General features: G+C 38.8%; 1 protein-coding gene across 1 annotated transcript; it reads left to right on the forward strand.

Moving 5' to 3' along the window:
• Positions 1-6527: 6527 nt before the first annotated feature.
• On the forward strand, positions 6528-13402 carry krt58.S (keratin 58 S homeolog). The gene is made up of 9 exons (XM_018237681.2): positions 6528-6721; positions 6911-7181; positions 8714-8796; positions 9239-9395; positions 9848-10012; positions 10700-10825; positions 11423-11643; positions 12109-12170; positions 12427-13402. The coding sequence occupies exons 1-9, from the start codon at positions 6705-6707 to the stop codon at positions 12465-12467; spliced, it is 1143 nt and encodes a 380-aa protein (XP_018093170.2). The 5' UTR covers positions 6528-6704; the 3' UTR covers positions 12468-13402.
• Positions 13403-15076: the final 1674 nt, after the last annotated feature.

Consider the following 15076-nt stretch of genomic DNA (forward strand, 5'->3'; position numbering starts at 1 on the left):
CCTTGGATGTCCTGTATTTGGTGGAAGATCACTACCAGTCCATCTTCCAGTATGGAGAGACTTGGAGACCTGTTTGTGAAGAAACCTTTCCCAAATTACACTTCTCTTTCACTTTACTTTACTTTATCTAATGTGGCCTTGAGCACTTGACCCACTTTTAAAAGGCACCTATCATAAAAAAGAACATGAGAAGAATATCTTGCTCGGATATGGGTTCATTTGTTAGGACTGTACTTTGCAAATTGAAATGTTCATGTGGCTAAATGTACACTGTAGGTGCAATTTATTTATATAACATTCAGATAAACAATAAAAGACCAGATCATTTATTTGTCTAGGTTGTTATATATTAACTGCCATTTTGGTCCTTCCAAAATGAATTGGTAGCTTATTGACCCATGTATGAAGGACTGTCTGACCATCTGGGTGGCTTTAAAAATCATATGACGACCACATCAGCCCGTTCATATGATCTTCTCCCAAAAGGCTTATATTGGACCCTAATGTGACCTAATGGTTGGCTCAAATCTAATCAACAAAATTTGGCGCATTGTTTGGCTGGTCAAATCAGGCAAACATCTCCTTGCTTGGCAATGTCATCAAATAAGCAGATATTTATTGTATACAGCACTCCTGACCTTAGACTCTACATATAGTGAGTAAATGTCACATATATTTACCAAGTGAAATAAAGAGTGAGGTTTAAATACTGTATTAGACCAAACATAATGATTCAATGATAATACAGTACTTGCAATGCTCTGTGCCTAACCCAATTACAAGTTTGAACATTCAAATTCAGGATAAACAAGTCTGTCCTGATTAAAAATAAACAGAAAAACAGACAAAGCCTAAGCAAGGTCTGAGGTTTTACATCAGGCAGAACAAAGACAAACATATCCTAAACAAACGTCACGTTGTATCTCTGTGTGTTACACTTCATGTACGGTGAAGACTTCTGCCCAGTATTAGTCATCCCCATTGGCACCTCCTTTAATCAATGTTCATTAGTGGGACACTCCCTCAAATCTGTTTTTTCTTGCTCAGGTATAATTGGTCTGGAACTTGCTCCATCAGGTCAGACCAAAACTGGGAAAAAAACTTTTATCCTTATGCCAGAATTACCCCCCACAGGTTATAGGTTGGGTGTCAATACCAAAATACCAAAATTCCTTTCATGAATTCTTATTTACTTTTATGTATACGAGTCTTATCAATTCTCAACATGTGCATCTCTACCTGAACCCCAGATGGACCAACCAATGAGTGCAAGCCAGATTTAGTTGTTCTTCAACCCATTAAATGACTATACATTGTCCCAAATTGTCCTGGTTGGCTGATTATAAGACTGCACTTCTTGTGTGATCTTCAGGTCAGACAAATGGATCTCTACAAATGGCAATGAGTGTGTGCTCTGGTTTTTAACTTGCTTGACTGTCCTGTGTTTGGGGACCTATTGATAAAAACATTTAAACCTTTCTTGGTAGAGATTCTTCTGCTTTGTCAGCAACATCTTCCAATGTGTAAAAAGCTGCACTTATAGCCACCGATCTAAACAGAGAAATTAGCAGGAACCCAAAAGGTCTCCAAAACAGGTAGATGCTGGTTCCATGGAATGGAATTTGTATGTCTGTAAGGATTTGTAATTCCTCAACGCCCACATCGATTAGATGGGCTCCACCTTTCCACAAACATTTCAATGGTATCCACAGATTAAACAAATAGTTCCGGGAGGGTGAGGATGGAGTGAAGTAATTTTGCTCTTTTTATCTCCAACTGGCAGAACATGACAAACAGGATTGGCCAGGTGTGATCTCATCTATAAAATCAGTTGTTAAAACAATAATGATTATTAGTAATATTTTTCAAAACAACTTATATAACTACAAGTGGTAGGAAATGTTATTTTCACAACCTTTATCTGCTGCTTTATACAGGGGCAGTTTAGGGCAGACACATCTTAGGTTCTCTCTGAAACCTGCATGAAGGACAAATACATGGTCATTTCACTGATACATTAATTAATTGCTAATAATGACTTTATGAATACACTGGATTATCACATGTAATTATGTGCACTAAGAGATCCCAACTTCTGGCTAAAAAACAAAGAAATGTAACCCTTTAAAGAACCCTGGGGCAGTAGTTTGCCCCTTTATCTAAAATGATGCCTGAGACTAAGTTCTCGTCTTCTCTTTGACCAGGTATGGGATCCCTTATCCAAAAATGCATTATCCAGAAAGCTCTGAATTACAGGAAGGCCATCACCCATAGAGCTTATTTTAAGTAAATAATTCTCATTTTATAAAATGATTTGTATTTTTTCTATAATAATAAACAATACATTGTACTTGATGGTAACTAAGTTCCATAAAATCCATATTGGAGACAACGTTTATTCAACGTTTAAATGATTTTTAACAGACTTAGGGGCAGATTTATCAAGGGTCGAATATCGAGGGTTAATTAACCCTCGATATTCGACTAGGAATTGAAATCCTTCGACTTCGAATATCGAAGTCGAAGGATTTAGCACAGAAAATTCGATCGTACGATCGAAGGATTATTCCTTCGATCGAACGATTAAATCCTTCGAATCGAACGATTCGAAGGATTTGAATCCAACGATCGAAGGAATATCCTTCGATCAAAAAAACGTAGGCAAGCCTATGGGGACCTTCCCCATAGGCTAACATTGACTTCGGTAGCTTTTAGCTGCCGAACTAGGGGGTCGAAGTTTTTTTTAAAGAGACAGTACTTCGACTATCGAATGGTCGAATAGTCGAACGATTTTTAGTTCGAATCCTTCGATAGTCGTAGTCGAAGGTTGAAGTAGCCCATTCGATGGTCGAAGTAGCCCAAAAAACACTTCGAAATTCGAAGTTTTTTTACTTCGAATCCTTCACTCGAGCTTGATGAATCGGCCCCTTAAGGTATGGAGATCCAAATTACAGAAAGATCCTTCATCTGGAATGCACCAGATCCCAAGCATTCTGGACAACAGATCCTATACCTGTATATCTTATTTGCATTCTGCTGCCATACGCTCCTTCAGCTCTGATTCTGATTTTGGAAAGTTCATCAGCAGAGCTTTTGTTTTGGAAGAAAGTCCTAATATACACTACACTAAACTTGACTTTATTATTGACTATATTATGCTGACATAATCATAAAGGGGAAGGTATTATTATATTTATTGTTACTATAAACAAGTATTTAAAAAGTGTTAACATATTATGCAGCACCGCACAATAAAGGGGTGTATACACTGCCTACAAACCCGAGTGGAATGATCAGTGCACATTCCCTGGTTGCTGTTTCATTAACTTAATATTTGTACAAGTGCAGAAAAGGGTTTTGTTATGATCATAAATTTGTCAAGGTGAGTTGTCTTCATCATCAAGGTAAATCCCATAGGGGGGTCCTACCAATTTTCTCTGCTCATTATTTCATAGTCTGGTACCTCGCTGCATGGTTGTATCTCTTAGGAGAAGTGTCTCCTGCTTAGGGCACAGGCCTGAACCTTTATATGGAGGGAGTCTGACAAAACCAAAGCACTGGTTTCACAGGCATCATAAATTTGTATTCGGAAAGGGTTTACCAAGACCAAAGCCTTGGTTTCACTGCAGCTTTGTAAGATCGATCAACCAGAACAATGTCAATTTTTCAAGGCATTAGGCCACCATTAAAAGGGCAGGTTTGGAGCTTCTACCCCCTGCTTTGTGCAGAATGGCTCTGCAGACATATAAAAGGGAAGGGTTGTGGGAGCACTAGAAGGCTAAGTACAGTGAATGATAACTGAATGTTCCCTCCATGCAACGAGGCCTAGTAAAAATATGACCAGAGGTAAATTACTTAATACAATAACTTTGTAACTTTTGGAAAATACATGCACTTGCACAGATACTAAATTACTAACTGCATAGGGGAGCAGGGAATGTGCATTGATCCACCGCCTCTCCTTTGTACGCCTGTAGCTAATCTGGCCAGATCAGTTGCACTTGTATGTATATTTGTATTTGTAAAGCAATCCTTGAGGGCAAAGCACTGTACAGCAAAACAATAAATTAGTAGTAACAAACAAGGGGTCATTGGAATAAAAAGTAACAATAAGGGCATTATTAGAAATACAATTCTCAGAGTCAAGGAAACAAAATGCTAGAGGACCCTACCCCGTAGGGCTTACAGTCTAAATGAGAGATTTGTACTTGTATATTTTGTATATTTTACTTGCAGCCTTGGACTCCAATAAGCCTTCTTTTTGTGTATCAATATAGAGTACACTGAACATACAGGTTACATACTAAAAATACAATAACCAATATTATATATATTAGAAATAAAAAGGGCCTTGCTTAACGAAGATTAACATCTAATGGGGGAAGGAGATGAGGCACGAGGTATGGGGAATGGCGAGAGAGAGATGTGTCACAGAGAACTTCATTAGTAGCACATAATATATAATGAATACATGCTAGTCTGGATTAAGCTAAATCTCTCTAAAGAAATGTAGTTTATATGATGTTTTGAGGTATGTACGGAATATATGGAACTACATCGGTATCCAACCAGCCCAACAAGTTTTGTGCGATATGCACTGATTCATAGGTATAAGATAACCAAAAAAACCTCCAAAAACCTTGCCACTGTACAAAAGGAAAAGCACACACCCAGCAATTGTATCACAACAACAAACATCTGTGAAGGTCAAACTGACATCTGAATGTATCAGCATACAATGCACACAACCAACCGCCTACTTGGGAAAGCTAAATATATGTGCATCAAACATTGCAAATTGAGACGGTTGTGATGATTGTAATTCACCTTGAAATTGAAAGAAAACAATATCTTCCCAATCTCAGACTTGTCCTATAACAACCTGTACCTGCACCATCTTCTACATGTTTTTACCTTGAAACCACTAATGGTAATGAGCAGATTACCAACACTTCAGTATCCATGAAATGTGTCAATGCTAGGAGGACCAACAACATTCATAAACCCCATTTTAATATCATTAGACTGTTAAGAACCCTAGTGAAAAAGTCATCACAGTGCCATGCTTTTGGCCAACACAGCAATGCATACTCTCCTCAATGAGACCACAATAGGCAATGTATCTCCCCCAATGGCAATGGCTTAAAGTGGGGGAGAATTTGAGGGTATATGGTTTAAGTTCTGGGTGGGAGGAGGTAGGGCCAGAGTTTAGGAAAATGAGTTGGGAAGGTGAAACCCCTTTCCGTTGGGGTCATTGTTGGTCAGACGTAATACCCATTAGATATATGTGCTAGAGATGAAAAGATTACATTTATACGTATTGACATTATTCCTAGGTGCTAATGTTTTATCCTTTGTCTTATTTGCAGTTGTTCACAATACATTTTGTAAATGAAGTTGCTGCCCAGTCGCAGGCCTGCCATTGTGCAGTTGATTGCCCAATACCACTATTTGTTTTGGCAAAATCTTTTATTATGTGGGGAGGCTGCATCAAAAGGTGCCCGTATGTGTTACCCAATAAATAAATAAATAACATATGTTAGACTGAATTCCCAAATGAACCACCAACCAACACACCAAAGTGTTACCTATTAATTTTATATTATGTAAGAGGATTTTATTGCAACCAAAAAACTAATAAGCAATTGCTATTCCACACTACTGGATAAAGACCAAAATGTGACTCAAACTGCACCCGCTGTGATTGTGCAAATGACTCCAATAAAGTAATTGCACTGTACTCTAATGGCTTAGTTGTCTGAACATAATAAACCCCACTATTGTGTTTGGGGTATAGTGTACTTGTAACAGAGACTAGTCTTTGAGTAAACATTGCTTTTCCCATGATCTAGAAGGCCAAGCACATATCATCTGTTCATGAATGGAGTCAACACAATGCTACTGCACATGAGTCTGCCACTTGTACACATGTTTAGGGGCAGGTACTTTAAGAACATATGTGAAGTCAACATTTGTAGCCCTTATGTGAAATGCAGTCATCACACTCTAATTTGGAGTCATGCAAATCAAAAAACAAGGAAAAAAAGGAAAGAGCAAATGAATACAAAATAATTTCCACTGCGCTGCTCAATAAACCCAAAACATTTGAGGTTAGAAAAGTTGATTTATATTCTTTTTATATAAAGGATATAAAGTCTATATACAGTATGTTTTGTTAAAGTCTTATCAAAGCTACTTTCTCTTTAAAAAGAAAAGAGGCACAAAGGGTAAAGAGAAAAGAATTCCGCAGGTCGGGTCGTGCTGTGAATTTTAATCACGTCTGCAAAGTCTCCCAGGAATTGCTGTTTTGCCTCTTGTCCCAGTATATGAACAGCAGATGCAAATGAATTCATATATCACGTATATGAGTATATTATAGATACACAATAATATCATGGATAATGATTCATTCTGTCGTCTATTGTCCAACGTCAACAGAATGTGCTCAGAGGGCGTGCAGAATAAACCAAACTCCATGTCGCTCTCTGCCGTCCAATGAGCACCATTTATCACATGAACTCTTGTGTGTTTATGACACGTATTATTGGCCTTGTACACAAAGCAGTGGTTGTTGCTGGCATGCTAAGAATGCTCGACACCTTCAGCCAGGCTCTCCAGTCCAAGCCAAAGTAATCAAAGAGCCACACTGGCCAATCCCTAAAGGCTTGACAAGGCAAACATACAGTGTAACAGGGAACAGAGAAATGAAGCTGAGCCCAAGGTGAGTGAAATGTGAGCCGATTGAAAGGTTTCACTAGCGGAGCAAGTCATGCTGAACTCAGGTTAATAAGAATAAAGGCTTCCTTATGTTCAGTCACTATGGGAGCTGTTTAATCACAAACTAGTAGCTTTGCAAATCTTTGAGATTTCTCTCCGCTTTTTCTCTTCTGTCTCTTATCATGTCGTTTAGTGGTTTCGATCTCAAAAAATCCAGGTGTCGTGTCACGGGGAGCAGTCGGAGCTTGAACAAACGCCAGAGCACCGACCTGTTCCCTCTGAGCCACAAGGAGACCTTGAAAGATCTGAATCATCGCCTGGCTGCTTATCTGGAGAGGGTGAGCCTGCTGGAGGAGTCCAATCGAGATTTTGAGCTCAAGATTCAAGGTCTCGGTGAGAAAAGGGCAAACGCCAGTCATGATACAAGTCGGTATAAGAAGGTCATCGCCGAGATGGAGACCCAGGTGAGAGACAAAAGCACAATAACATAAAACTGTAGGCATAAGAAGATTAAAAATCACAAGGGGTTATTTACTACTTGCAGGACAGGGTGCAAAGTGCAAAAACAAGAGGAAACATTCATGGTTTGTTTTTTCACTTTTGGCCCTGCCTCACAGGTAGAACAGATGGTGCAGCACATAATGGCTCAAATATATCTGAAAGCACCGTGTGCAACATGCTAAACGTGTCAAAATGTGTCAAAATGCACTCTTCGGACTTCTGTATAGTTTTTCCAGTTCCGATCAGGCGATATTGCTTGTACTGATGCGGAGGAACCATGGAGCTAAAGCCAAATTCCAGGCAGTAGGTCCAGGTTTCCCTTCTCACCTGCATCAGTAGGTGCAGCACACTGGCTCCTAAAGAACTGGGCTCAGACTTCACATACAGCGAACACTGGAAGTGACACCAGACAGACTTATATTTGGCGCAACTGTGATGAAGCACACGCTTAATTACGCTTATTTTGAAGAATAGTCCCCAATTCTCTAACTAAATTGCCCCATTTCACCAGCAATGGTTCTAGAATTCTAGGAAGAATAAACAATGTATTGTCACCCTAGAGTACAGAGACCTTTGTTTGCTCCATGAATACAACAATGGGCAGCATGTAGGGGCAGAACTGTATCTTAGTCCCAGTAGAGGTTGGCAGTCCTACTCCTCATATAGTAATAACCCTTTGGTCAAATTACTGTAGCTTCCTTTCAGTCGGGTCTGCAGGTTTGTTCATTCACATTTTGCTAAATGATAACAGCTGATTGGAAATTCTGGCAGGTGTTGTGGGAATTTTTTTTTTAAAGTGTTTGATGATTCCTATGAAGCGTGAAGATTAAAAAAGACATCAATGGCGTCCCTTGCAGTTCCACCAACAACAACAAATCATCAACTTTGAAGTCAGAGGTTTAGTGAGGTGCTGAAACAGTTCTTGGTTAGACGTCTTTGATGTCACCTGCAATTTATTGTTTTTAAATCACTCCAGTTCCACCACAATGATGAAACCACTTTTTTGCCCACATTATGTTGCCTGGATTGCCAGTGCTCCCTAAACAAAAACAGCAGGCCTTACTAAAATATACCAATAAGTGCCCTCCTTCAAGGTCAAATATCTCTGGTTTTCTTCTACATGCATGTAAAAAGAGACAATATCACCTTCAGAAGTAAAGGATAGCCGTGTATTTCCTACATCAATCAACTGTCCAATATTTAAGGGGCCAACACAGATGTAAAAAAGAGTGAACTGATTTACATTTGCCAACACATTTAACCACAACCCGGTTGGATTCAAGGAAAGGCTGATGGACAGATCTGATTTTGTCTTCATGTTGTAATAGTTTCAACATTTCAGGCTAGAGATCATAAAAAAACACCTGTTTGGGGCCAATGTGTTGTCAAACTCAAAATGCAAGTAAAGTGGTCAATGGCCATTATATGATGTTGCTTAAGACTCATCAAACAAATGTTTTATAACAAATATCTCTCTCCCCCATTCTCTATACAGATAAACAAGCTAAAAACTGAAAATGCTGAACTTTCTTTGGAGGTTGAAAATACCAAACTGACTGCAGACAACTTCAAATCTAAGTGAGTATCTTATATTGGAGGGGTGGGTTTTTTTTAAGAAAGGTCACTTACGCTCTTCAGTGTCCTACAGACAAGGTTCTGTTTGAGGAAGCTCCCAGAATGCACTACCACAATGTATTTCTTATGCTTTAATGGCCAAACTAGTAAAAAATTTAAAAATTATGAGTAGAATACGATTGTGTTGCATTCATGTTTTTACATGTTTTTAAGGAACCAGTTTTCTAGTTTTTTTTAAATAAACTTACATTAAGTTAAAGAAATAAACTTATTCACAAATTTTAGGGAGGACCTAAAATGATTTTGCTTTGTGGCCAAGTAACTTCCACTACATCTACTGGCAGCAGTATTGATCCTATCAAACGTATTGTCTCTTTTAAAATGTTCTAACCTTCTTTTGACATAACCTTGACCATATGATATCACGTTGCTTATACCTTCTCAGGTATGAAACAGAACTCTCCTTGCATCAGTTAATAACTGCCGATATGAAGGAAGTGAAGGCAACTGGCAGTCATCTACGGATAGAGACAGATTGCCTTAAGGTGGAGTTACAGATGCTAACTGAAGAGTTAAGTTCCCTTAAGAAAGACCACCAGGAGGTAATGTATCAATGAATAAATGCCACCAACCCAAAAGCCTCCATAATGAACTCCCACATCTAATTCTCAGTGTGTATGCAGATTTTTTTATCTTTAATTAAATGGAAAATAGTTGATGGAAGCAAGTTCCTCATTAAATGGTTGCACTACTACATTTTCATAAAGATGATGATTGAGAACAAAGGTTCTTTCAGAGCAGAAACACGCCATTCAGGATCTTTAAAAAAAAGTCTGGGTAGTACTTGAGCAGATGACAATACTCACCAATATGGATATCGTTTAGGATACTTTCATTTTTACGTTAATATTTACAACAGATGGTAGCTCTCTAAGGTCTGTGTTCTCTAGTTGAACCAATATTGCTGCCAATATTAGTCCTGTTGCCAGTGAAACAACTGGGATGAATATCATTCTACTGTATTCCTTAAAAATAATCAACTAATTCTTTGTAGGATTTAGTGAAACTCCAAGAGGACCAGTCTAAATGTCAGGTGAAAGTGGCAGTCAACAGTCAACCAGCAAATGACCTCACGAAAGCACTGGAGAAGATGAGAGAGCGTTACAAAGCGATTGTATGTGATTCTTACAAGAAAACAGAACCGTGGCTTGTTTCTAAGGTATACAGTTTGGCTTAAGGTCCATTAATACAAAGACATCAGAAACTATTCATTAAAAATCAACATACCGTATATACTCGAGTATAAGCCGAGTTTTTCAGCCCCAAAATATGCTAAAAAACGCTACCTCGGCTTATACTCGGGTCAAGCGCAAAAACGGTCGCCGGCGTCCAAGAATAGTCTCCAAGAATATTTGCCGGTGTCCAAGAATGGTCGCCGGCATCCAAAAACGAGACGCCGGCACCTCCAATGGGAGCAGAAACCCTCAATTTTTGATTGAAACTTACCAGAAGCTGCTGCATAGGCTTATACTCGAGTCAATAAGCTTTCCCAGTTTTTGGAGGTAAAATTAGGTACCTCGGCTTATACTCGGGACGGCTTATACTCGAGTATATACGGTACTTATTATTTTCATTTTCATTCAAGCAGAACCAATTTTTTAGTTTGTTTTCATTGCCATATTTTGCCTGTTGTATCTCTTTAAACATACTGCCACTTTATTGTGTTCAGTAGAGCCTATAATAAAACAAATGCATTACCTGCCACCAAAAGCCTTCAGAATCAGTTACAGTTATTGGTTGATAACCTGTCCTACTTTCTAAAAATGCTCTAGTCTTGTAATTATACATTTGTGAACGAGAATACTAACTGCTAATAACTTAACTGAAATTTTAATATATTCTCTAGGTCAGACAATGCAATTATCAAAATACAATAAACCTTGAACCTCTGCAAGGCCAGGTGAGGAAAGTGACTCTACTGAGAAGGAACATACAGAACCTGGAAGCTGAGCTGGAAAACGTACATAAACTGGTAAGGAGAAGAGTAATAGTAATAGATGATGTAACATTCTTACAGTACCTTTAATTCATATAAATGCATATACAGGTATGGAACCTGTTATCCTGTTGGGGGGTTTCCAGATAACTGATATTTTCCTAGTTTGGATCTCCATGCCATATGTCTACTAGAAAATCAGATAAACATTAAATAAACTCAATAGGCTGGTTTTTCTTCCAATTAGGGTTAATTATATCTTAGTTGGGTTTTATTATTACAGATAAAAAGGAAATCATTTTTAAAAATGTGGCTTATTTGGATAAAATGTAGTCTGTGGGAGATGGGCTTTCCATAATTAGGAGCTTTCTGAATAATAGATAAACAATTATCCATTCTTTCTACCAAACAGCAGGACCCAATGCTAAGGATTAAAATGGAGTGGCTTCAAAAATAACAAAAAAATAAAAAAAAACCTTGATTTGAGATAGTTGGGAGATAAAACTTCCTATTTTGCTCCAAGTATTTTTCCTTTGGGTAAATCTGGAACTTTGGAAAGAGATATAATGTCAGTTAATGCTTTCTGGAATGAATTTGAATTACTTTTTTACCCACTCTGCTCTGTCTTGGCAGAAAGCTTCTCGAACAGCAACTCTCGTTGAGACTGAGGAACACTATGCAAGTCAGCTACGGAGAATCCAATGCATCATATCGAGGAGAGAAGATGAACTTGCAAAGACGAGGACAGATTTTCAGCAAATGTCTGCTGATGGTGGGATATTGCATTACCTCAAGGACCTTCTGGAGATGGAAATAAACAAATATGGGCACCTCATGGATGAGGAAGAGATCAAGTAGGTGAAGAGGTTTAAGTAGGAAGTTTAAGGATGCATTAATTTAATCAAAATACAGATTAACAACTAAAAACTGATAACTAAACTAATCTTGTAACCACCACGGAAGCAATACAACATAAGTCTAGGGGTTGGAGACTCTTGGAAATGTAAGACAGGGATGTTCAAGGCACGCATGAGTCAATACATGTCAATAAGGTAGGAAGAACAGCTGTCCATTCTTTTTAGGACAATATCCTTCCAACTGATAGAAAGCAGAACCTCAATCCCAAACATTTGGGATTGAAGCCCCTTCATCTGATTTGAAAACATTTTATAGAAGCGTTTGAAAGCTGTTGATTCATATTGTTGCTACCACTGGGTAATGCTGAATAGTAGAAAGTGATCTATAAAGTTTTTGATCAGGATGAAGGTCATTACTGGCCATGGATGTTACATTTCCTAACTGTCTTTTTGTCTCTAAAGGTTGGAAGATGTGATGTGTGACGCCTCTAATGGACCTCTAAGAACTTCAAAATCAAAGCAAAGTGAGTTTATTACAAGTACAGTACAAAGTGGATAGAGAAGTGAAGGAGTATATTTTATATAAATATAAAAAATGTTCCTAGATAAATCTGCACATTACTTCACTGCCACTTTCCCTGATGTCCCATTGAATATCAAAGTCCTTCCATCTTGTAAACCCACAAACTGTACCACAATGAGATAAATCTATGTCTGATCTTCCAGCCGACATTACGGTTGCGTCACTGAGATTTACAATGCACTTGTTTTTGGTTTCAGAGGCCATGTCTGTCATCAGCAAATCACCGTTCATCTGGTAGAGGTTATTGATAAGTACAGTAGGGGTCTGGCTGTGCTTCAGAAGTTACTGAAGAAGAGAATCCACTGATATGACCACTGATATTCCACCAGTCAACTGGAAACAAATATACTAATTGTAACATCTACTATAAGAGATCTATGGACTTATTCATGAGTGCAAGTGTGACCTGCAAAAATGGACACAAAGTTATTTACCTAGCAATAGAGTCCTGCACGGGTCCAATCAGAAGGACCCGTGACCGCCTGGATCCGCTGACCCCTACCTGCCATTAGGGTCGCCACCTTTTCTGGAATAAAATACCGGCCTTCCTATATATTTATCATTTTTCCCTATTAGTAACATTGGGATCAACCATAATTTTCACCTGCCTTGTGGCAACCCTAACTGCCCTTTCAATACATTCCCCTACCAGAGCCGCTACCCAGCCCAGACCCTACACCTTCCGACCCTGGGACCTCAAAATAGGAAGAGACGTTACCGTAGACAGGAAGTGACATCACTCCAGCGCCTATTTGGCAGGAAAGGGACTAAAATTTTCTCTTCAGTTGGAGGACCAAGATCCACACCTTAGCAGGGTACCCAGGAATCAGGATTTTCTGACGGAAACCCACCTCTTTGCATGTATTCCGCGGGTACCCTACCTGATGCAGGACCTACCAACACAATTCAGGATACTTGCGCCCCTACAAACTCCTGGCTCAGAAAGTGCACTTAGCACCTTGTATTGTGCAGGTCATTGAGCCCTGAGGCCATTCAACTGTTGTGTCTTTTTTAAGCTCAATTTCTTTGCTTGTTTTTTTGTATATATCATTTTAAAATATTTTATGTAATTTTGTTCATTTGAAACACATTTTATCATTATCATTTGCATAAATAGTGCTTTGTTTCTGGTGGGTTAGTTCTAAACTTTCCTTCTGTATATTTTTATGGCATTTTAATATAAAAAGTAGAGATTGCCCATCGTTTGCTTCCCCATTGGATCCTACAGTTCTCAGCATCCGGCGGTCACCTGAACTAGTTGCAGGGAGTTGCACGAGATGGCACTTGAGCTGCATCTGAGGAACGTCAGTAATAATGATGCGCTCTAATTATTAGATTGTGAGTGTCTCCAAGTCTCCATTAAATAGATCTCTTTATACAGAAGCCCGGGAGTAAAGAGAATAAAGGAGCAAGGAAAGAGACAATAAATCATTTTCAGGGAAGGCATCCAGTCCCACAGGCAGTACTATGGGGGGGGGGAATGTGACATTGTCTAAAGCTGATTGGTCAGTGAAACAGTTTTTATTGGCTGAGGGAGATTTTGCAACATGGAGAATGACAACTGGACAGGTAAGTGCACTAGTGACAGTTTGTACCCTGCTGTGCCATCAATGCCTCGTGTTCCACAATGGAAACTCCATTCCCCCAAGAAGACAACTGCCCACTATTAGCAGCTCTCTATTCATTAGGGGTTGGCAAGTCAGGACCCTCCTCCCTACCTCCCCCACCGACCCCTAACATCATTAAAACACACAAGTTGGGAAGTGATCTGCTCTTTTTTAATTTGAATATTTTTCTGGAAAATCAGAATATGTCTGGCTCTATCATATGGACGTCTTACCTGAACTGGCAAAACAGCGTAAAATGTTCATTTGAATTCTCTGCTGTTTGGCGCCACCTTGTGGCATGGCCACTAAGAAACTTGGAGGGTAACATTTCACTTTGTGTAAATGTGTCTTTTAGCAACAAATCCAATACACAGGGGCCCATTGACTTAGCTCGAGTGATGGAATTTTTTTTTGGCTACTTCGACCATCGAATTGGCTACTTTGACCTTCGACTACGACTTTGAATCGAACTATTCGAACTAAAAATCGCTCGACTATTCGACCATTCGATAGTCGAAGTACTGTCTCTTTAAAAAAAACCTTCGACCCCCTAGTTCGCCACCTAAAACCTACTGAAGTCAATGTTAGTCTATGGAGAAGGTCCCCATAGGCTTTGCAATCTTTTTTTGGTCGTAGAAAAATCATTCGATCGATGGATTAAAATCCTTCGAATCGATCGATTTTTTGTTTTATCTTTCGATCGAACGAATTGCGGTAAATCCTTTGATTTTGATATTCGAAGTCGAAGGATTTAACTTCGACAGTCGAATATCAAGTAAATTTGCCCCACAGTGTTGCACATTAGGTACTCTCTCTGTTACCAAAAATGCTAAGGGCCTGGGGTTTTCTGGATCATGGATCTTTCTGTAATTTGGATCTTCACAGCTAAAAAATCATATAAACATGAAATAAAGATAATAGTTTGGTTTTGCCTCCAATAAGGATTAATTATATCTTAGTTGGGATCAAGTACAAGCAACTGTTTTAAAAAAAGGAAATCATTTTTTGAAATTTGGATTATTTGGAATATTTGGATAAAATTGAGCCCATGGGAGATGGCCTTTCTGTTACTTGGAGCTTTCCACATAACGGGTTTCCGTATAACAGATCCCATACCTGTACATTAATACACAGGTATGAGGTCTGTTATCAAAAAAACATTTTTTAAGGATTTTCCTTTTCCCCCCTGTAATCAGGTGCTTGATGGTATCTCAGGTGTATAAATCCACATGGGTGGCAG

This window comes from Xenopus laevis, chromosome 9_10S, assembly GCF_017654675.1.
Source record: "Xenopus laevis strain J_2021 chromosome 9_10S, Xenopus_laevis_v10.1, whole genome shotgun sequence".
NCBI lineage: Eukaryota > Metazoa > Chordata > Amphibia > Anura > Pipidae > Xenopus > Xenopus laevis.